This window comes from Populus euphratica, unplaced genomic scaffold (genome assembly GCF_000495115.2).
Source record: "Populus euphratica unplaced genomic scaffold, PopEup_1.0 scaffold75.1, whole genome shotgun sequence".
NCBI lineage: Eukaryota > Viridiplantae > Streptophyta > Magnoliopsida > Malpighiales > Salicaceae > Populus > Populus euphratica.
In genome coordinates this window covers 1,339,905-1,361,916 of record NW_011499866.1, presented here as the reverse complement: position 1 = coordinate 1,361,916, position 22,012 = coordinate 1,339,905, and the positions used below count along the sequence as shown (strand labels likewise).

Below are 22,012 nucleotides of genomic sequence, written 5' to 3'. Positions count from 1 at the left end.
AACTCCAGGGAAAGAGTTTCTTCCGCAAGGACTTCTGCTTCCGATACATTTTCCGGATCTTTGAGCTGATAATAGACTTTCTCGTTCCCTGTCTTTGAACAGAAACTGAAAGATCAGTTCCACCTCCTTGATTACCAGATTCAAGTCCAATCCCTCCATCTTCTCCTGATGTAGTTGGATCTTCACCCCGATGATTAAAACCATCTCCTTTGCAGTTATCCAATGAGCAAGACCTAGAAGGTTCTTTTCGCAAAGTTTGATTGAAACCCAAAGCTTCTGAGCCTGGTTGAAAATTCCACGATCTGCTTCTTTGGTTTTTAACCACTGACGTTGATGCAGAACCCAATCCTTCACATGATTCCATCTGCAGCAGCTCATAAAGTCGCATGCTTTTCCTTCCTTTGCCAGCCAAGTTGGCAGTTGGAATAGAGGCAGATGCAGAGCCTGAGCTGCTATGCGTTTCACAATTAGATTTTTGTTGCTGACTGCCCCGGACATCACTTTCCTCCACTATCTCACAATTAGAAGATTGACCCCTGACATCTCCAGGATTACACAATTTGTTTAAACTGCAAGAAGTTACTTGACTCGAGTTTGGCTGCTCTTCCTTGCTGCACCCTGAACCAGCCTCAGCAATTCTACTCCTTGACAGTTCAGTTTTTATAGGATCATTGGAAGATTTATGTTCATAATCCCACAGCAGTCCTTCTAACTCCCTATCTATAGCTCTATAGAGATGGCTCATCAGAAAATCTGGCGCATCTGGACCACTAAAGCCATCATAAATCCCAATAAACAACCATCCTTGCTCATCACAAAGCACGACATGAACCCTATCTTCCCCAGCCTTGCCATGAGCCCATTGCAAGTTGCGAATGTTCACATACTCGCCCTCTGATGGCCCTGATTCAAGGCAATTCCTCGAGGCTTCTGTCCGAAACTTTGGCTCCCTAACTTGCCAGGCCAATTGGGTAACAGGGTGCAAAAAAACCCTCTGCATCCAACCTGAGCCCATCGAATGTCGTGAGAATGTTCGTGATAGAGTGCTTTTCATAGGTCCACTCACACTCCTCACTAAACGCTGGAAATGGGGTCTCCGACGACCACGTGCAAGTGGAGCAGAGAAGTTGGATTTGTCAGTGACATCAAGAGGACCAGACATTACCCCCTTCTCAATTGGTCCAGACATAAAGCCACCGCCCTTGTCTAAAGGACCAGAGGCAAAACCTCTCTCAAGAGGACCAGACATAAAGCCATTCAAAGGTCCAGAGCCACGAGGCACTGGCTGCAAAGGAATTGCAGCAAACAATGATGTGCTCTCAAATGAAGCAGCTGGCTCTTGCACTTCACTAGCCAACAGTGCACTCTGGTTACCACTCCTAGCAGTCGAAACATTGGCACTAACTGATGCCCCCGATATTGTTTTAAATGTAGTTTCAGGGAAAGTCTTGTTTGGTCTATGCAAACCTGAGGGATCATCTATCATATCATGTCTAAACGACCCACTTAATGTTTCAGAATCTAGAGTGCTAGAATCAACTGTAAACCTCTCAGAGTTTGAGGGGGTAATGGCAGGAGAATCAAAAATAGGCGGCCTAACATAGCAAAATGAATGGCCTAATCCTTCATCCAGTGGCTCTAAAAACTCTAAATCAACACCATTCTTACCATTAAGGGCAAAACAACCCACGACACGAGAAGTGCCGTTACCCATTTTGCAATAAAGACCTCACAGAAAAGGCTTACAGGACCTCTTATATGGAGGGCTTATCTCACTTTGCACCATAAGCGCATACAACATAAAGCAACTTAAACAAAATCCGCAAAACCAATGAAACCTCCCAACCACCTTATAACTCTTCAAGTATCTACACATCATCAAATTCTCATACCCCAGAAGCAATAAAACCCCAGAGCCCCTTGTGTATAGCAAACCATAAATATTTAAACTAGAGCATAAAACCCACCGGTATAAACAACGAGCTGAATTCAAACATCAAGAAAATCATATAAATTAATAGATATGAAGCTTGAAATGTGATGATCTAACCTTGGAAGGAAGAAGTAGAGGGGCATGAATAAAGTAGTGGATCAATTACAGCAGCAAACAGATCTAAGAGAGATGTCTTAAAATAACAGAGGTAGAGGGAGAGGGAGAGGGACAGCATATGGAACACATCAGATGCAAAACCCATGCGGCACTAGACTAGATTTTTCTTTTCTTTTCTTGCAATAAATGGAATCTGACAAAGTCCCCAAATGAAAAGCCAAGAACCCAGTTTGATTTTATCCCTCATGATTCAGTCATGCAAAACAAACACAGCTGTTAAGAAATAAGTAACCCAGAAAAGGAAAAAAAGAAAAAAGGAGAGAGAGCCAAGTTTTAGACTTATGGATGAAGATGTTGGAGAAGAGAGGAAATGTGGGTATTTGTTGTTGTTTTATTAGGGAGTGAGTGTTAATTAAAAATATAAGTAAAAATCTGGGATTTGGTGTGATGATGAGGAATCAAAGTTTTGAGTTCATCAAGGAGAGGTCTCTCTTTCTTGGGGTTTTCAAATGGTTTGGGAGGGTAAAAAAAAAACAGAAAAATTAAATAAGTTGGGGCAAAAAAACAATTAAATAAAAAGTTTCTTCAGCTGAGTTGAAAAGTTGAGACTGCTGCTGCTGCTGCGATGCAAATTGGATTTGGTTTTCTTTGGTGACTGTGTTTTTCTTCTTCTTCATCTTTTCGTTTGGTTTTTCTGGCAAATTATTGGTGGTGGCACTGCCCATCATCATCATCATGCTCATCAACAAGATTAGATGATGGGGTAAGTGGGGATTCAATTCTTAATTTTGACTTTGGTTTACCAAAAATTATATTGTAGTTACAATTGGTGACATTTTTCTAAGTTAAATAATGACAAATTTTGTCGGATTTATATTTAAATACTAAAGAATAGAGATTGTAATCTACATGAGAAAGTAGAACAAGATCTATGATGGTATTGATGTCTTTTTGCTTTTTTTTATAATACATCATTAAAACTCCTTGTACTTTCACTGTATTCTCTACCTAATAATAATAATTTTACTGTAGATTCCCACAATAAAATTATTTATTTACTTTTAATAATACAAAAATTTATAACTTATAAAATTAATTTATTAATCATGTTTAAATAATTTTTTAAAGTATAAAAAAATTCAATTAATTCACAGCAAAAAACAATTATTTATCCAATTCAATCTAATTTTAAATGTTTTTTATTGGCTCAGCTCACAGCAAAATACAGGCCATCTATCTGGTCTGATTTCGGTTTAATTTTAAATGTTTTTTAACTGAAAATAACAAGAGTCGGTTTCTAATCATTTTCACATGGTATTAAATAGAGATGGGAAGATTTTAATTAATATCGGTACTAATATGTATTTGGAGTCCATTTATTCGGTTGTTTGCGATATAATTCCAGGATCTGTTCTTCCCTTCAATCATTAATTGCAAATACAAAAGTCAACTTGGACGTCAAATGTCATGCCAGGATGTCTCCAGCGTTCCGTGCATGTAACCATTACAAACAAAAGGGAAGCTGGCTCTAAGTTTTGAATTGCTTTGCCAGAAACAGCTCTCATTGGCAGTTGTTGGATGAACAGGATCATAACGAAAATCGATCTTGCTTTTGTCTAGTTTTTCGACAACAAAAATAAGTCTATTGCGAAGTGATTGATTTATTTGTTTAGTAGATCTCTATTCACTAAACAAACTTATTATTTTTGTAAAATAATCACAGAAGTCGTTTAAAAGGGTAGAAAGCTACACTTGCACTTATGAAATGTATTTATGTTTGATAAACTCAATTTTAACGTGCTTAAAAACCTCTTAAAACACTTCTCTCTTGGTCACGCTTAAAAAATTAAGCATATCTCAAAAGCAGGCTTGCTAATATGCCTTAAATCTTGCATGGCTCATAATTTTTTGACAGGATAAAATAAATAAAATATAGTTTGTAATGCAATTTAAAATATCATAAAAAAAAAGTTATTTTTATTTTTTTTTATAAAAACTCAAAACTATAAAAAAAAAATCAAAAAATAGAGGCCTAATCGCATGGGCCTTGGCTGGATAACCTAGCATACATGGTCTTATAAGCCTATATGCATCGGCCACCCGTCCTAGATCCTCGCACCTCAACTGAGTTGATGTTTTTTTTTATCTTTCAAAGGGCATACAACTTGTTATCAACCTTTATTTTAAAAAAAGATAAATAAATAAGAGATGCGTCGCTTGTTGACCTAGTTTTTAGCAACTAAAAGGTTGTAAAAAATTCAAGCCAAGGGTTTTTTTCTCGATTTTCAACCCATTTTGACACAAAACACATTATATACCTTGACAAACCTATAAATAGCCTTAGATAACTCGAAACCCAAAATCAACACGAAATCAAAAGACTTACCCAACTCATATCTATCATTTCAAGTGATTAGATGGACAAAGAACACCTTAGTGAGACTCCCTTAAATGAATAAAACTCATTACCACTAAGATTAATCAATTTTATACTCAAAATCATTTTTAACTAAGACTTTATCTCTCAACTACCAAAATCTGATGACACTCTCTACTCTCCCTCAAACCAAGGGCTAAAAGATGAGAAAAATGAATTTTTTGACCACAATTTAATGATAAAAAACTGATGGGACTGGAAATAAATAAATAAAAAAGTTAAAAGATTAAAATAAACTTTTTGTACAAACTTTAAAGGGTTACCAAGTTTTTTTTATCATTTTTCACTTTTGTTTTGTATCTTTCAATCCTACCATTTTTCAACAAATTAGAGCTAATCGGTGATAAATTTAACTACAAAAGAACTGAATTAAGGAGAAAAAAACTTTGATGACCAAAGTGGAAAAAAAAATCACTTTAGAAATGCACAATGAAATGTAATGTGTGAACAGTGTGCAAGGAACAATATTTTCCTCATTTCTTTTAGTGTTTTCTATAATGTTAGACTATGACATGCTAAGATGGATAATCAAATATTATATAGCCAATCATTATGTCATGGTGAGAAATCAAGTTTGACATGTAGGATATTTCATTTATATATCTATATAGGCTAATGTTAATAGAAATTTTGTTTAAAATTATGACTAATCAGCATATTTGAGGTCAAATTAAAAATAAGATCCATTCATTTTATTTTAGGATTGAAACTTTATTTGAAAATACTCTTCAACAAAATTTCTTTGACTTAAAACATTATTATGATTAAAATAAATTATGGGTGAATAGAGAATTAATCTTAAAAACTCTTAGTTGGCATGTTTTTTTTGAATCCCATAACCTAATATTACATATTGAAAAAAAATACAATATTATCCTATAATTCATATAGTAAGAAGTTGAATGGTCATAAACAAGTATAAATAAAGTGGTTTTGGGTTAAAGTCAAACGCGATTGCTTGGCTCAGCTTGAGATTTGTGTGTTTAAGTTTATTTTTTGTCAATTTATATTATACTTGAATTTGAGTTTATTATAAAATAATTTTTTGGTTCATAAAAATTACTTTTTATTAGCTCATTTATATATTCAGCCTATGACTAAGAAGTATGAACTTTCTTTTTTGTTTTCAAAGAAAAAAGTCTAGATTGAAAGCAAAAAAATTACCAAGTCTTTGTTATTTTCATGGTTGGTAATTAAAGCAAAACAACATGAATTAATTATGATAACTAGCATATTTAATTATGCATTAGTTTTAATTATAACAATCAATATAACTAAGGTTAAAAGAAATATGTTCTACATAGCTTGCAACAAAACATGTATGCGCCACGAAGAGGATATTTCTCACTTAAAAATAAATGGGTGGTGAATAGATGTACATGGAGAAAATTCTTCAACTTTCAAGTTATTGTGAAGGTTATATTGGAGATGACTTCTAAAAGTTTATCACTTTAATAATATGCTCCATGTTATTATTATCATGAAGAACTTAATGTCTATTCATTATTGAGCAAAAATAATTTTTAAAAAAAGTTTATGGATTGACAAATTTATACTCTCTAAAAATAAAATGTTAGTCAAAATAGGATATTTTAGTGATGAACTCTTCACAATAAATATAATAACTATTGCAACCAAGGATGAGAAAACAACAACAACAATAACATATATTTTTCTTACTTGTTTAAGTCTTGTGTTATATGGTATGGTAGGTTAGGATATGTGAATTATAATTGTCTATAAATGTTAATCAATCTTGAATTGTTACTAGGCATGATTTTTCAAAAAAGTCAGAGGTGTAAGACTTGTTAAAATCAAAATTTATTAAAAAAATAGTGAACCTCTAAGTTTAATTTATTTAGATATTAATAATTTAAAATCTATGTAAACTAGAAATTAGAAAAATCTATCATGTTACTTTACAAATAAACACACAAGGTATTTTTATATATAATTACTTAAAAATAAAAATAAGTTATTTGAAATGTTTAAACATTACAAAAATAAAGTTAAAAATCAACTTAATAAAAAATGATTGAGGTGAAGAATACAAAGCATTAGTGAATTATGTTTTAAAAATTTTATTATCCACCAAACTACTAAAAGAAATGATGAGTATCATGTCTCCAAGTTCAAGAGCATCTCATAATTCATGAATAGATAATTTTAATTGTTAATTATATTCTTGAAATAATATCCCTATAAAAAGTAGATAAAACATCATATTAATTATATAAAGATAAAAAACCTTCCTACAAATATTTTAAAGTGCATTGGTGACTTGCAAAATATGATGTGTATTTATATCCATTCATGATGTATTTTCTAAGAAGTATTGTCTCAATTGATATGAGTTTACTCTTACAATGAGTTTTGTTCTTGAAAACACGCCTATTAAAAATAAATAGAATCATAATACTATATAAGTGACTAATATCCTAATCTTTTATTTGAGATGTGATAATGACATCATCATAATCATTATAAATAGTTTTAAAATATTTTGCAATTCATTAATTTTATTTACTTTTTAATAAACCAGGTTAATTTTAAGTATTTTACATGAATAATTCTTCAGCAAGTTTTGATAAAAATATCCATTAACACGATAGACTGAAGAATGACATGCAGTATAAGAATAAGTTGAGACCAATTGGACTTCGAAGACTAAGCTTAAAATATAAAAATAAATTGAACTAATTCTCTTAATTTTTTTATCCACTTCTTTTTATTATCACTAAATATGTTTTTAAACTAGCTATAAGTGGTGGCAAACAATAGATCAAATTAAAATATACATTCTTGCCCATACCCTCGCAATTTCTAAAATAATTAACTGTTTTTAATACTTGTCACCAAGTCAAATTTTTTACCTTAAAATTTAGCTTTATACAGCTGACAAGACTAAATCATTTTATTTTTTTTCCACTCATATCTATCCATAACTATATTTTTTATTCATCAAAAAAGTTTTTCATAATTTTCCAGTCGTATATAAAAAAATAACACAAATAAATAATTTCAAAACATATAATAAATACAAGAAAATCTTTTCATTTGTATTAATCTTATAAATAAAAGATTTACACAATACAAATATACGTGCTATTCAACTACTTCTTTTAGATAATCTTATGGATTTAAATTTATTAAAGATCATTTATGATTCTAACTAGATTAAACCTTATCTCTTCTTGCACTTGTATTTATCTATATTTATGTGTTTTGCTTATTTAAAGAGTTTATCATAATTTTTTTATTATAAGCAAATAAATAATACAATTAAATAATTTCAAAGCACCCAATAAATACAAAAAATCTCCCAACATTTTTTAATCTCATAAATAAAATATTTGCACAATACAACGCTATACACCTACTCTTTTTTAGATAATCTTATGGATATGATTCTTTTATATATATAATACTAACTTAATGAACGAGAGGAAAATATTAAAAACGTTTGACCGACTTCGAAACGCAAGCGGCCAGCTACTCTAGAACGGAGGGAATAGTATATAGGCCACGCATGTTTTCAGTCAAGAAACAAGGGCAAAGAAAGGGGGGGAAAAAAACACTTACAGGGATCCTTACAAGATATGTTTGCACATAAAAACAAAACATATGAGTGTGGTCTTACTGCCCGAATGGTAACATGCGCAGGACGCCAACTCCACTCGATGTCCCACGACACCCAGCCACCCACCCCATATTGTTGACTCGACCAAATCCACTAAACTATAAGATTGAAAACAGAGGTTACCTTCGAGGCTCTGTTATTCTAATTTCAACGCTAACTAATTACTCCTCTCCTTACATACACGTGTCACAACCCTCGAGGTTTGTTTTTCTTTCTCCAGTGTGTTTTTAAGATTTTTGCACACAAGAATTGAATAATCATTAAATCCATTAATAAATAATAATGACATTCGTTATATATACATATAAAGTGGTTGAAGTGGGCGTCTCTCGCAAAAAGGTCCCAAACTGCATCATACGACGACTCTAATTCGTTGTTTTGTAAGTAATTATTAGTGTATTAGGTGACGCTATGCAAGCAAGTCGAATAAAAAAAGAAAACTTATTAATTTATTTTATTATTTAACCTGAGTTGAAAATTTAACTATATAAAAATTATTTAGACATGATATAAGTTAATTAAATAAATTTAAAAATAATATGAATAATTGATAAAAAAAAAATAGTTTGATTAAAAAAATTAAAAATAATATTTTTTTAATATTGAGACGATAACATATTGAGTTGATATGAAATTTAATATTTAACATATCAAATCTATAATTCGAGTCATGGACTCCACTTAACTTAATAACTTTATTTTTAAAAAATTATTTTTATTTAATTTTATAAAAATAAAAATAAATACTCATGAAATTAAATATAAATCAAATATTACAATAATTGTTTGTTAATGAAATAACTTTATATAAAATAAACTGAAATAAATTGTGACAATAGACTTAAAATGCAGTACATGTTAAAAAATAAAATTATAAAAACTAATAAAAAAATTCAACACAAATTTAATATTAAAAAATAAAAAAAATATGGAATCCCCTTCCTGTCCATATAAACAATAAAAAAATGTTTATCCGGTTTTTCTTAGTTTGTGTGTCTATATATATATATATATATGTGTATATATATATATATATATACTGGTTTCTATTTTTAATTTTTTAATTTGAATTTTAAGGTTAACACACAAGAAAATACCTCTGTAAATCCATTAAATCACGTGGAATATACTCTTCCAATATGGCTTGAAAAAATAGGTAACCTCCATTGACGTGTTCTATTTTAAAAGTATCTTTTATAAAATTACAGTAGCTTAAAGAACGCGAAAAAATCGTTATATAAATAAATGACTTAATTTATTGTGGTTTGTAATAGTGAGATTATATTTTTACTCTTCATTAAAAAAACCAATGAACTGGTCTTGAACACATAGCTTATTTACCATTCTAAAATTGTTCAAAGATAGCTTAGTATTTTCATAATCCTTTGCATAGTTAAGTTATTTGGTTACTATTAAAAGCAAAAAATAAAATAAAATAAAATAATTTGCATCTAAGAGGTTTTTTTATTGGAACAAGAAAGAATCTTTGTCTTGATTTTAGGGGTATATTTATAATTTCATATTATTTTTTATAGTAATAATGTGGTGGTGATTTAATAATTTAATTACTAAAAATCAATTGTTAGCGTATTTATTTAACATAAACGAGTGAGTCATCTCATCATCTTTGGATGACATGTGCACGTCACTGCTCATGGCGAAGCGAAGTGAGCTTCCTTAGTATTTTCAATTTTTCATGGCCGGGACTACTATTTATAGTTAATAAAATTATTTATAGTTTAGCAATGATTGACTTTCTTCTCTCTTTTTTTTTTTTGGTTTTTGTGCTTAGTCTTTCATAGTAGCCCTTTAGTTTATTTTTTCTTAGGATTTAGTTCCTAGTCTTTTAATTGTTATTTTTCTAATTTAAATTAATTTATGGAATTGAATTTTTATTTTATTTTATCCTTCATCCATTTTTTTTAGATTTGGTTTTTTTTATTGTTATTTATTTTATCTAGGATAATTTTTTAAATTTATTTTTTTACAATTTCATCCTCCTTCGTTATATTTACATGTCATATTTTATCCTTATTTTTTATTGTTATTTTTTAAATATTAAATTTGTTTAAATTAATATATTATTTTTTTTAATTTCATCATTTAATATTAAATTAAGCTTTTTGATTGACCAGAATCTAGAATTTAATGGGTTGTGAATTTGAAAGCTTAACCTAAGTATAGGAAATTTACCAGATTTACTTTTTTTTTTTGTTTTTTAAATTTATGTTTCTTCAGTTTCATCCCTTAAAATTTGATTTAATAGATATTGGGCATTGTAATTTATTTATTTTCTTGATTTTATATAGGATTTGTCATTAATGTTAAAAGAATATTGAGTTATCTCAAGTCTTTATATATGTTATTTTTTGTTCAATTTAACTTATTTTTAAAGATTTTTTTTAAATTAAATAAAATTAACTGCTCCATAGTTGTTTTAAAAGAAGTATCATCTAGTATGTCACCATCTTTTTAAAAAAAAAAAATTCAAGTTTTTTTTTTAAATTTTATCATTAAATATTTTGTTTATTTAGAGATTGAGTTTTGTAATTTTTTTAGTTTTCTATAGGATTTGTCACTACTTTTAAAAATAATTTGAATTATCTCAGGTTTTTTTATTTTTGTTCTCTAGAAAAAACATTAACCATGTTATTAAATTAACCTGACTTAATATATTTGTTCAAATCAATTATCCAAGTTTTAAATTTTCATTTCTTCTTTAAAAATAACAGCATTGCCTGAGCATTTTTATTTTTTTTACATTAGAAATAATTTGGCTTGAGTCGACATATAGTGTAGACCACCAATCTAGATTTGCTTGGGTCATTTTTTGTGTTTTTTTCTCTTAATTAAATGTTTTTTTTTTCATTTTAATCCTTTAATACTTGATTAATTAAAATTGCATCTTCTAATTTATTTTAATTTAGATTTCATGGGATTATAACAAGCTTATATATTAGATTGTAAATTTTACGAATTAAATATGATTGACGCAGACTAATATAGTATATCTTTATCTTAATTTTAATTTTTTTTTAAATATTATTTAATATATTATTATCTTAATATTTTAAAAATATTTCATTCATTGTACATGAAATTTTTTATTTCCTGACTTCTTCATATATATATATATATATATATATATATATATTCTACTTTCGTTCTTCTAATTAATATCCGTTCCTGAACTAGGTTTTGTTTTTCAATAGAAGATTTTGTTATTTTAACTCGTGGGTTCCATCATCCAAATATTATATAAGTATTACTAGTTTTTCTTTTTCAACTAGGTCCAATTATTTTTCTATATATAATCTTTAATATATATATATTTATAAGAAGAAAGAAAGTAGAATATATATATATATATAATCTGATGTGATTCTTCACATCCTTCCGATTCACTATCGCTAGAATACGACACTTTCTGGTTTTTCTTATATAAATATATATATAAAATACTCAAGTCTTCACAGAAGACAGAAGGGGAATATTTCAGGAGACAGGCCAACTCCTTTTCTCCAAATCCACTTGTGGTGTGTTTCGGTTGATTATTACTTACCAAAAGGTCACAGGTTTTGACAATTACGTGCTTAGAGATGATGATTAATTGTGATTATGTTTAAATCCATCGTGTTTTCCTTTATTACACCCATAATGGGTTTGCTCGATCCAAAAGGTTCCTCCAGGAAAGGAAAAAAAAGCTATCCAATCACACATGCCAACTGGTCCTATCGAATGATAACGGGTCTGAAGCTTTGAGCACAAAAAAGAGCAGTGGATCATTATTACATTTGCCAAAAGAATCATGATGCTGTTTGATGTTGCGTTTTTTCATTTTATTTTTTAACAAATGATGTTGCTTTTAATTTATTAAATTTGGAACCCACACAGGTGAAAACTACTGCGTTATAATTAACCAAGAAAGAGATTTCAATTTTTTGAGGGGAGAAACACTTGTGTTTCCAGAGATGTTAAGATTCGTTAATGGTTTTTTTAACAATTTCCCACGAACATTATCTGCACTCGTGCTCGAACTTGCAAGCGATGCAAAGGCGAACCCATTTTGGCAATGACTTGCATCGGAAAGCATGAGATCTAAGGGCATATATTCTTGTTTTATCTTTTTTTGGTTACCTGTTCTCTTGTTTTTCAGACTAGACATGGTATGTGGAAGTCTAGTTGCGGGAAAGGCGAACATGTAAAGGTGCTAGCTAGGTCTACCTGATTTCTTGCGCCCTCGAGCTCCTGTCACTATATAGAGTACTGGAGCAATGCCTCTGTTTTATGACAACTCATGAGCAGCCATGAATGATGAAGCCAGCCAGGCCTACGCGGAGGAGCTTTAGAAAAAGAAAAAAAAACTCTGAGACGCTGATTCATGAATCATTCATCGGTTTTCTATCGCGCTTCTGAAATGCTGATCTATATCAAGTAATATGTTTCTAAACCATGAAATTATTGGAATGTTGTATTTTTTAACCCCAATATTTTTAAACAGCTAATTGTCCGATTTATCCCTTTAGAAAAAGAAAAAAAAACTCAAGAGGTGCTGATTTAGGTTAGCAAGTCATGTGCTGCCATATAGTTGAAACTAGTAGGACAATTCTGCAGTCAAGCCATTCCTAATGATCCAGCTTTCTTGCCTACTCAACTCAAGATGTCAGTGCCGATCCCATTTGGAATTGAAATGGAAGTCAGAGAGACTGTGTGTAAAAGCACCTGAACAATAACAAGTGGCTGTAGCATCACTTGCATCCAAATGTTATTTAACCTAGTGGACCCATGTCACAAGTTGATCTCTTCTTACTGATTAGTTTTTACGCCACTTGGGACCAACCACGGGGACATTTTACCCTACCTTTTCACCATACATTTAACATCTTGTTCACCTTAGATTGCGGTCTGTGAGACACTCTTTTAATAAAGTTGAAGCCATGGATTCACTTTAATGTTACGTCCCAGAGGAATTTCTTTATCGTTAAAGGGATAAAGGAATAAGAATTTGAGCGTTTGGGATATCCACAGTATGATGCGCAGGGCAGAGCTGAAAAATACCAGCAGTTGGCACATGAAGAGCAGAATCTAGAGTCGAGTGTTTCTCAGGACTGCCATACGAAACGAATATAATTTGGTTTCTTGGTGAGCAAGATACAGGTGCTACGAATCAAACTTCTACTTGTCAAACCAACGGGATGACTCTTTAGACAAATGGTTTCAGATGATGGAGAGATGCAGGTAAGTTGAATTATTAGTTCCACCACAATTCATCAGACGATGTTATCGACAAAATATACAGCTCTCCCAGACGATATTAGCTGGTTATGTCAATAAGACTGCTGGTCCTGCAGGGCATCACCAATCATTTTCTGTGCTTCTTCACGGATGCACGTGAGATTTGACTTTATCTCCTTGCAGATTCTACCTTCAATTAGGTGAACTGGCAACCATATCTTGGGCTTTACATCCACCAAATATGAAAGAGCTGTCTCGTATTCTTGACCAAGTGAATCTTCAGTTTTGGGTTTGGTAAACTGCATGAGCCATCATATTTGAATCATATGCTTTCCAATGAAACAGTAAATTATACTCAAAGACTTATTCGCCAAAAGTCATAAAAGAACCAGCTTATTATTCATAAATTGTACATGGTGGTCAGCTGTTGGGTCACGGAAACTATATGGCTCGCTGATGTGCAATGCAAATCAATTAATTAAAATGTGCAAGCAATGATAGAATAAACTAGTGCACAAAATCGGATTCGAGAACACAGACAAAGCAATTACAAACTACACAATTTTCTTAGTATTAGCAGAGGATATAGCCTCCATAGGCTGGATGGAAAAGAAGGATCAATTGCTCATTCCCAATAATCAAGGAATAGAAAGTCACTTTCTATCGAGTTCAGTGTCTAATGGGATTGTACGATATATGAAGCATTTTTAAGACAAGTTTTATCAATATAGTTTCATGTAAATTAGATGTCTTGCAGATGTATATAATGTCTACCCTTAATCTAAAACACAGTGTCACAGTCAAAACTTTAAACACTGGCTGGAATGCCCAGTTGTCATTAACTGCAGAGGAATCAGGGAGGAGTCACAGAGTGGAGTCGCATATATGCATCAGACTCCAAATATTAACCCAAAACCTTTATCCATTGGGTTATCGGCTAACTCTGTGCCAGCTGTTCTTAAGCCCTAACTCCTAGCTGTTACTCTTCCTACTCGATCGGCTTGCTGTTGAGAGTGTTTACTTCAGCTTAGAGGGAATTCTCCTTATTCGAATCTTCTTACATTTCATCGTGGCTAGCATCGATGAGATACTGGGACATTCAATTCAGCCTTCCAGTCAATCTTTCCCTTTCTGCTCCTCATCAAAATGAGCTAGCCAGGTATGAAATACCTTCGATTCTCCTTGCCTCTTATCTTTTCCTTGACACTCTCCTTGGCATCAACCGGCCTCCCCTGGCTCTTCCACCAACTCAACATGCTTAGTACATAGTATCTAACATGCTCCAGTAAAAAAATTGATTAAACATGTTACTAGATTCTTGGTTCAATCATTTCAGGGAAGTATCTATTTGCGGAGTTCTATAACCTCAGTTCTTCAAACTGCTTTACAAAGGGATACCTTCGTTACTACCCTCATTTCACATTATTTTGGTGAACACAAAAGCAACGCAAATCTTTCAGGTGCCTACCATGTCAGCTGTGATCTTTTCCAGGGTAAGCAATAAAAGCACATCCTATCTCTTGCTTAATGCTGCAAATCTGAAGTCAGCACTCCTAGAAAAAACTGTACTAACTTGGATAGATTTTCATATTATATTCCAGGAAGCTTGAAATCTCAAATATATGAAATTATAGCCTGCAGATATAGAAACGCTAAACAACAGAGAAACAGATAATTTGTACCTGTTCAATAGACCACTTTCCTTCAAAGCACTGAAAGTCACCTTCCGTCATCTTAAATTCAATATCACGTTTTTTCCCTGAAGTAAACGTCTGAAGGTCTCTCTCGTAGCAATCCAAAATTGCCTTTGCATTAAATTTCAGTCCAAATGCCAAGTTTTGCTGTCCAATCTGTCAAGAAGAATATAAGATATAACAAGGTCAAGAAAAATGTTTAGGCTGAACTCATGATCATGAGGTTTTCAGTGGAAAGAATTTTAACAAGCAGTCTTGAATTCAAGTCATAGAACAATATCCACCAAAAACCTAAGATGCAAGCTTAGGTTCCAGTACAAAGAACTCTTAACCCACACACAAGTGCGGAGAAAGGCAAATCATGTGCGTGTCTGTTGTTGTTCACCAGAATATGTGCACATTCTTATGCAATTGTGTGCAGTTGCATGTCGAAAGAGAGCCACAGTGCACTCCTCTGGTTCAATTTACAATGATCAGAAAATCACAAATATAACAAGGTTCTGCGCAAATAGAAGAAAAGGTTATCAGTTAATCAAATATTTACTTGTCAATCAATTGTTTATCGATGTTTTCATAACAAGTGACACACAAGAAAAATTAAGCTATTTATGGAAAGATCCCAAATCAGTCTATCGATGTCTAATGGAGAATTGGCTTGGTGAAGGCTAATCATAATTGGTCAAGAAGGCTCAAACCTTTCAACTAAACCTGTCAAAGGGTGCCTAATCTTCAACCATGTGTTTTTGATGCCCCACAATTTCACTAAACTTGCTACCATGACAAACTTCACCCTATCAATACATTATTTCTCGAACTCAAAACTTCCCTAATGGAAGAATGCACCTCGTATCCACCAACAATGCCCCATCAAAACTTCCTTAATGGAAAAAGGCACCTCATTTCCACTAAAAACAGCCCTTCAAAACGTACTTAAGCTTGTTCTAGAGCACCACCTCTCTAAATTCTCGCATCACAAGCCAGCAATTAAACCACTTTTCTCCTGTCCAGTTACTATTCTACTGAACGTTCTGAGATTCTAAACTGTCTGCACTCCCATGAACCGCCTGGCAAAGTTTAATCTCCCTAACTAATTTTTCTTGCTCCTCCCTTAACTCTCTCTACACTCCTTTCCATCACTTGTAATCTTTTTTTAACAATCATTAATATATATATATTTTCGTTAAGAAAACACCACCGGGTACAATTTAAAGCTGCATTAAGCTGAAATTTTTAGAAGAAATTGCGGGAATATCATCTTCAAGAATGCATTTAATTTAGCTTGCCATATTCATTCCAAAAACGTTTGAAATGATTATGAAGTAAAAAAGCTTTAGAACAAGCAGACCTCGTATGACATAGCCTGATGTATAGAGAGAAAGAAAGCAAACCCCGTGTTGAGGAAAAAGAGAGGGAGTTGAATTATACCTGATAAAGACGAGCGAAATTGTCTTTCTTGTCAATTAATTTACTGACAGCAAGACTGGGAATGAAATCAGCCAACTTCTCATAATCAGTTAATATCTTCCACACAGTGTCAAGGCTAGCATTTATGGAAATCTTGGACCGAATCCTCCTCGAGTTCTTTTGAAGCTTCTTTATCTCTATAAAAACACCATCCTCACTCACACTGTCTTCTGACACCTCCTCCTCCTCCTCGCCTACATACGAATAATACCCATCATCATCATCAGTATCATTGTCGTGATAATCATCGTCGTCGTCCAAAAAAGTTGACCCGGAATTGGAACAATGAGGGATGGGTCGGAAGTGAGAGAGAAGGCGGTGCTTTGTTTGTGAGCTAAGGTTTGCGAAGAATTTAGGAGAGAAAGAAGAGAGTTCAGTGGTGGCGTTGGTGCGGGTAACGCTAACAAAGGGTGGGAGCAGCAAGAGACAAGGATAAGAGGAGCAAAAGCTGGAGTCTGTTGGGATTCCAAAGGCGCGCATTATTTCGCTTCCTCACGGCGAAAACAACCCCACATTTCGTTTCTTTCGTTCTTCCTTGCAGCTGCCTGCGCAGTTGTGGAATTTTGGATTTTGTGAGCCACATAAAGCCGCAGCTGAGCTGGCCCTGCCTGAACCATGAATAACTCTTTTAGAAAATAAATATTTTTTTCAGTTTCGAGATTTTGATTTTTAGTTTTAGTAATTTTGATTTTTTCTATTTAAAGAGAATTTTTTTTCTGTTTTTATTATTAGTTTTTTTTTTCCTATTAGTTTTTTCTGTTTTTATTATTAGTTTTTTTTATTTTCCTATTATTAAGTGTTTTATTTTTTCATAAAAATTATAGTATTTTTTTTAAATAAATAAAAATTAAATATTTTAAATATTTTTTTTATAGTTACATATTAGTTTTTAAAGATTTTGACAGTAATAAATTAAGTTATTATTTGTTTTGTCTAGATATCAAAACCTAATAATTTTCAATAATTTTTGTAAATTGTTACTCAAAATTATAATAATAAGATCTACGATGAAGCAAGCAATATGTATAAAAATATTTTTAGATTTTTTCCATAGAAAGTCCTGCTTATAAAATTTTATGTTAAATATTTTTATGGTAAACAATTATTTTTTTAATTTTTCTTATTCTTTTTTATTTAAAAATTTTGAAAGATATTTTGAAATCAAATGGTTTATTAATTAAAGACATATTTTTAAATAGATACAAATAACTTTTTATCGATTATTTCCTCAAAACTCATATTTCAAGAAATACCATGTATTAAATGAGGATCTCTCACTGGATTTCGTTTTAAGAGAGTAAATTCCAAACAAGACCTTTGGTGAGATAAGCGCATTTTCTCCTTTTAAATTAAAAACGAAATTAGCATAATTTTAACACATTATTTTAAAAATATAAAAATTTAACCGAACTTAAACTCGAAATGAAATGGAGTGAAGCTAGGCCAGCTAGTCCACTGGGCTGGGTCGGAGAAATGAGCCTCCAGTCTCACTGGCAGGGCGGCTCAGGTCGGCCTGTTGCGTATTCAGCCAATGATGAGCTGGGGCTGGCTGTTAGCGTGATCGACAACAGTTGGAAAAATGGAGGTTCGCTGTGCTGTCTGCTGTACATTACCCTTCCATTAATACTTTTGTTACCTCCGCCAGACCAACACATAACATACTCTGTTGAGAAAAATACAGCTTCTGTATTTAACTAATATACTTAAGCTTGTGATTATACCTTCAATATCCAAACTTTTTGTAATTTCTAGTTTGTACTTTATGCCATGTCAAAGTTTTTATGTGTCACCATAGCCATGCCTGTAATGCAGTGCTCGGAATCATTTACATTAGACATGTAGATCAAAGTTTATAGATGTATTAGAATAGCGTGTAAATATGACTAATTTATTATAACAAAATTATAGTTAAAAATAATTAATATGGATAAATAGTTTATCATCATAGAGGCACGTTAAATAAAAATATATTAAGAAAGATTAGAGTTTATATATATTTAAATTTATAAACCCAAGATAACCATGATTAAATTATTTATGATTACATTAACTATACTTAAATTAAAACAAGAAGATTTACTTGTTAAAACACTTTAAAGTAACAAATCTTAATTTTATTGTTATTAAGAATTTATTGTTATTAAGGATGAATTCTTTACCCTTAAAATTTTATTGCTTCTTACTTGTGCAATTAAGATGTATGCAATATATCTTTCAAGATTTCAATAACACCATCATGGTTTAGATGTGCTTCTAAACCAAGATCTTTGAACCAAAAAAATATAAAACTCAAATATCTCTTAAATTCTAGATTTAGGAGGAAAACCAGAACATTAAAATGAATAAAAACACTAAAAAAGAGGTAAGAGAGTGTGGGAAAATATGGAAAAATTATTGTTTGAAACTTTTCATTCACCTCTCTTTTATAGTGAATTTTAGAAACTAAAAAGTTAAAAAATTAATTCCCATCATTATCAATCATTGATTAGCCACCATAAATCAAGAATTAAATTTAGAAAAATCAAGAGTTCTTTGAGCAGGAAAACCGATGGTTCTTTGAGATTAATTTCTCATTCATCTATATAATTTTTTTTATTTAAAATAATTTTAAACAATCCCCTACATGAATAGAAATTGTCTCACCAATTTAAAAATGACTTAAAGATTTATTGAGAGATACTGATTTTATAGATTACTACATCAAGATATGTAACTTTTAACTTTGAACCTTCACTAGTAAAATACTATTGGATTTATTTGACTAAATAATAAACGTGATGTCTTGAACTATTTAGCTTTTTATGTAAACCAAGACAATAGCATTCACATATTTCTCCACCCAAAGATTTCCTTTGATTCTCATTACTGTGTTCATTTTAGCTATGAACAACTCTTGTATTCATAAGTGCTTTAGAGAAATTAAACTTTTATTAAAAAAATTAATTCAGCCATGAACAACTCAAAGAAATAACCATATTTTTCATTCATATAGGTGATCTTTCATTAATAGTATTTTGTTATACTTCACCTGGTATACCAAGATATGAAAATCATTATGAGCTCAGCTCTCGAATAAGTAACAAATAATAATTTTTTACTGCTACCGAGAATGTTATACGACTTAGTTTTTAATTAGAACCTATAACTTGAGATTTCTAATCAACTAGGTATGGTTAGTATCATTACACTCTTTCATCTTTTAAAGGCTTTATATCTATTCATCTTGATGAATTATACACAAACTCTTTCAATAAACCTTTGGTTAATGGATCTATAATATTTTCTTTAAATTTACAGAGTCAATAGAAACAACTCTATTTGATAGAAAATATTTAATAATATTATATTTATGATGTATATGTGTAGGCTTATCATTATACATACAACTTTGTGCCCTTTTGATTGCTGACTAATTGTCGCAATAGATACAAACAGTTGATACTAGTTTTGATCAACACGAAATATCTTTTAAAAAATTCCAAATCCATTTGGCTTCCTCTACAGGTTTATCAATAGTAATGAATTCTAATTCTATTATAGATCCAGTGATACATATTTGTTTAAAGAATTTTCATGACACAACTTATCCATTAAGAGTGGAGATATATCCACTTGTGGATTTCAAATCTTTAGTGTTAAATATCTAATTAACATCATTATATCATTCTAGTACTACTAGGTAACTAGTATGATGTAGCCTATAGTCAACGATGTACCTTAAATGTTTGATTACCCTTCATATTGCTTTTCAATTATCCATACTTGGATTACTTAAAAATTCATTTAGTGTGCTAACCAAGTAAAAAATATAAGGTCTTATGCAATTCATAACACACATCAAGCTTCTAATTATATGAGAATATCTTAATTGATTTATTTTTGGATAGGTAGACACTTATAGTCATTGATGTTTTCATAATGTTATTGTCACCTTTAGAAAATTTATCCAAAACTTTCTCAATATAATGAGATTACTAATATATCAGATATCATAGAGATATTTGTTTCTAGTATGACATTTGCAACACTCAAGTATTTTATGTCGAACTCATTTAGTTAACATGTTTTTAGTAGACTTGATTATATGATCGTTATTAACTAAAATAAGCATATATGCCACATATAAACATGCAATGACATAACTTTTATTTGTGTTTTCCATATAAATACATTTATTAACTTTTTTGATTTTAATTCTATTTGACAATATAACCTTATTATTTTTATATGTCATTTCTAGGTGCTTTTTCAAACCATATAATGATTTGACAAGCTTATATACTTTATTTTCTTGTTCATTGACAATAAAACCCTCAGTTTATTCAATGTAAACTTCCTCATTAAGGTCACCATTTTAAGAAAGTTTTTTTTATATCCATTTGATATATTTCAAACTTATTAGTAACTATAATGACTATTAATATTCATATGAAAGTTATTCTTGATACATGTGAATATATGTCAAAATAATCAACACCTTCTTATTATTTAAAACCTTTAACAACAAGTTTAACTTTGTATTTATTAATAGTGCCATAAACATTCATCTTCCTTTTAAAGATTCACTTATGACCTAATGGTTTACTTTCAAGGGGAAAATCCTCTAGTTCTCATGTGTGATTATTCATAATGAATTCAATTTTATTATTGATTATCTCATTCTAATAAAAAATTTCTAGAGAAAACATTGCTTCAAAGTAGGTTTAAGGTTCATTTTCTAACATGCAAGTTAAAAAATTAGAACTAAATATTTTGGTCATTTGGTTATTTTGCTCTTTCAAAGCTCAACTTTATCATCTTCTAAGTGATGATAATGATGAATACTTGAGCTAGTCTCAATCATTCTTTTAAGTGAATAATTTTCTCGTGCTTTTTTTGTCTATCGAAACTAGGAATAATGAAATTATATTTATTATCTAACAACTTAAATATTTTTCCTAGAAGAACTTAACTAGTTCAAGGCGGGCACATAAATCAATATTTTATGTTGTTACCTTTTAAAGTTAAATCCATTGATTTTTTCAGACTTCTCATTATACATCACAAAATATGATGGTGGAATCCTCACTATCAAGGTAATACTTGTTGAAACAATATTGATTGGAAAAATTAATTTTCGAATTAAAAACATGAATACATTATAAAAATAATAGCAAATAATATCTATAAATACATATTTTGGCTTAATATCAAGCAAGTAAAATAATATAAAACTTCAAATAAAGCAACTTGATAGACAAAAATATTTAAATTATCCAAGATAAAAAATAAACACTTTTGTTTATTTTAGTTCAAATCAAACATGTATTAAGTCAAAATGTTATGTTTAAACTAAAAAGAAAAAAAATACATAATTATACCAAAACATTTGCAAGTAATATGTATAAACTAAACAAGATGTAAACATGGTTTATAAAAGCTTAGTTCAAACCTTGAAAAGTGCAGCTCAACTAGTCAGACCTTGAATTCGCTCCCTAGAAATTATCAGTTCG

The 22,012-nt window shown here is 30.7% G+C and overlaps 2 protein-coding genes across 4 annotated transcripts in view; both read right to left on the bottom strand.

Annotated features, from left to right (window-relative positions):
- Positions 1–2,907, bottom strand: part of LOC105126198 (protein phosphatase 2C 32-like) — a 7,524-nt gene extending 4,617 nt beyond the window's left edge. The window contains exon 1 of the mRNA XM_011026986.1: positions 3–2,907. Coding sequence (XP_011025288.1) covers positions 3–1,714 — 1,712 coding nt within the window. The 5' untranslated portion in view covers positions 1,715–2,907. The remainder of the gene's footprint in view (positions 1–2) is intronic.
- Positions 2,908–13,199: 10,292 nt separating this feature from the next.
- On the bottom strand, positions 13,200–17,081 carry LOC105126197 (uncharacterized). Of its 3 annotated transcripts, none has more exons than XM_011026984.1 (3): positions 16,482–17,081; positions 15,045–15,212; positions 13,200–13,661 (listed from the first exon to the last, which is right to left on the bottom strand). In XM_011026984.1, the coding sequence occupies exons 1-3, from the start codon at positions 16,998–17,000 to the stop codon at positions 13,455–13,457; spliced, it is 894 nt and encodes a 297-aa protein (XP_011025286.1). In that variant the 5' UTR covers positions 17,001–17,081; the 3' UTR covers positions 13,200–13,454. The 3 variants fall into 3 exon arrangements, 1 of the variants encoding a protein (XP_011025286.1); XR_842367.1 differs by having other exon boundaries at positions 13,594–13,661; positions 14,831–15,212; XR_842366.1 differs by lacking the exon at positions 13,200–13,661 and adding an exon at positions 14,307–14,741 and having other exon boundaries at positions 14,831–15,212.
- Between the last annotated feature and the right edge of the window lie 4,931 nt (positions 17,082–22,012).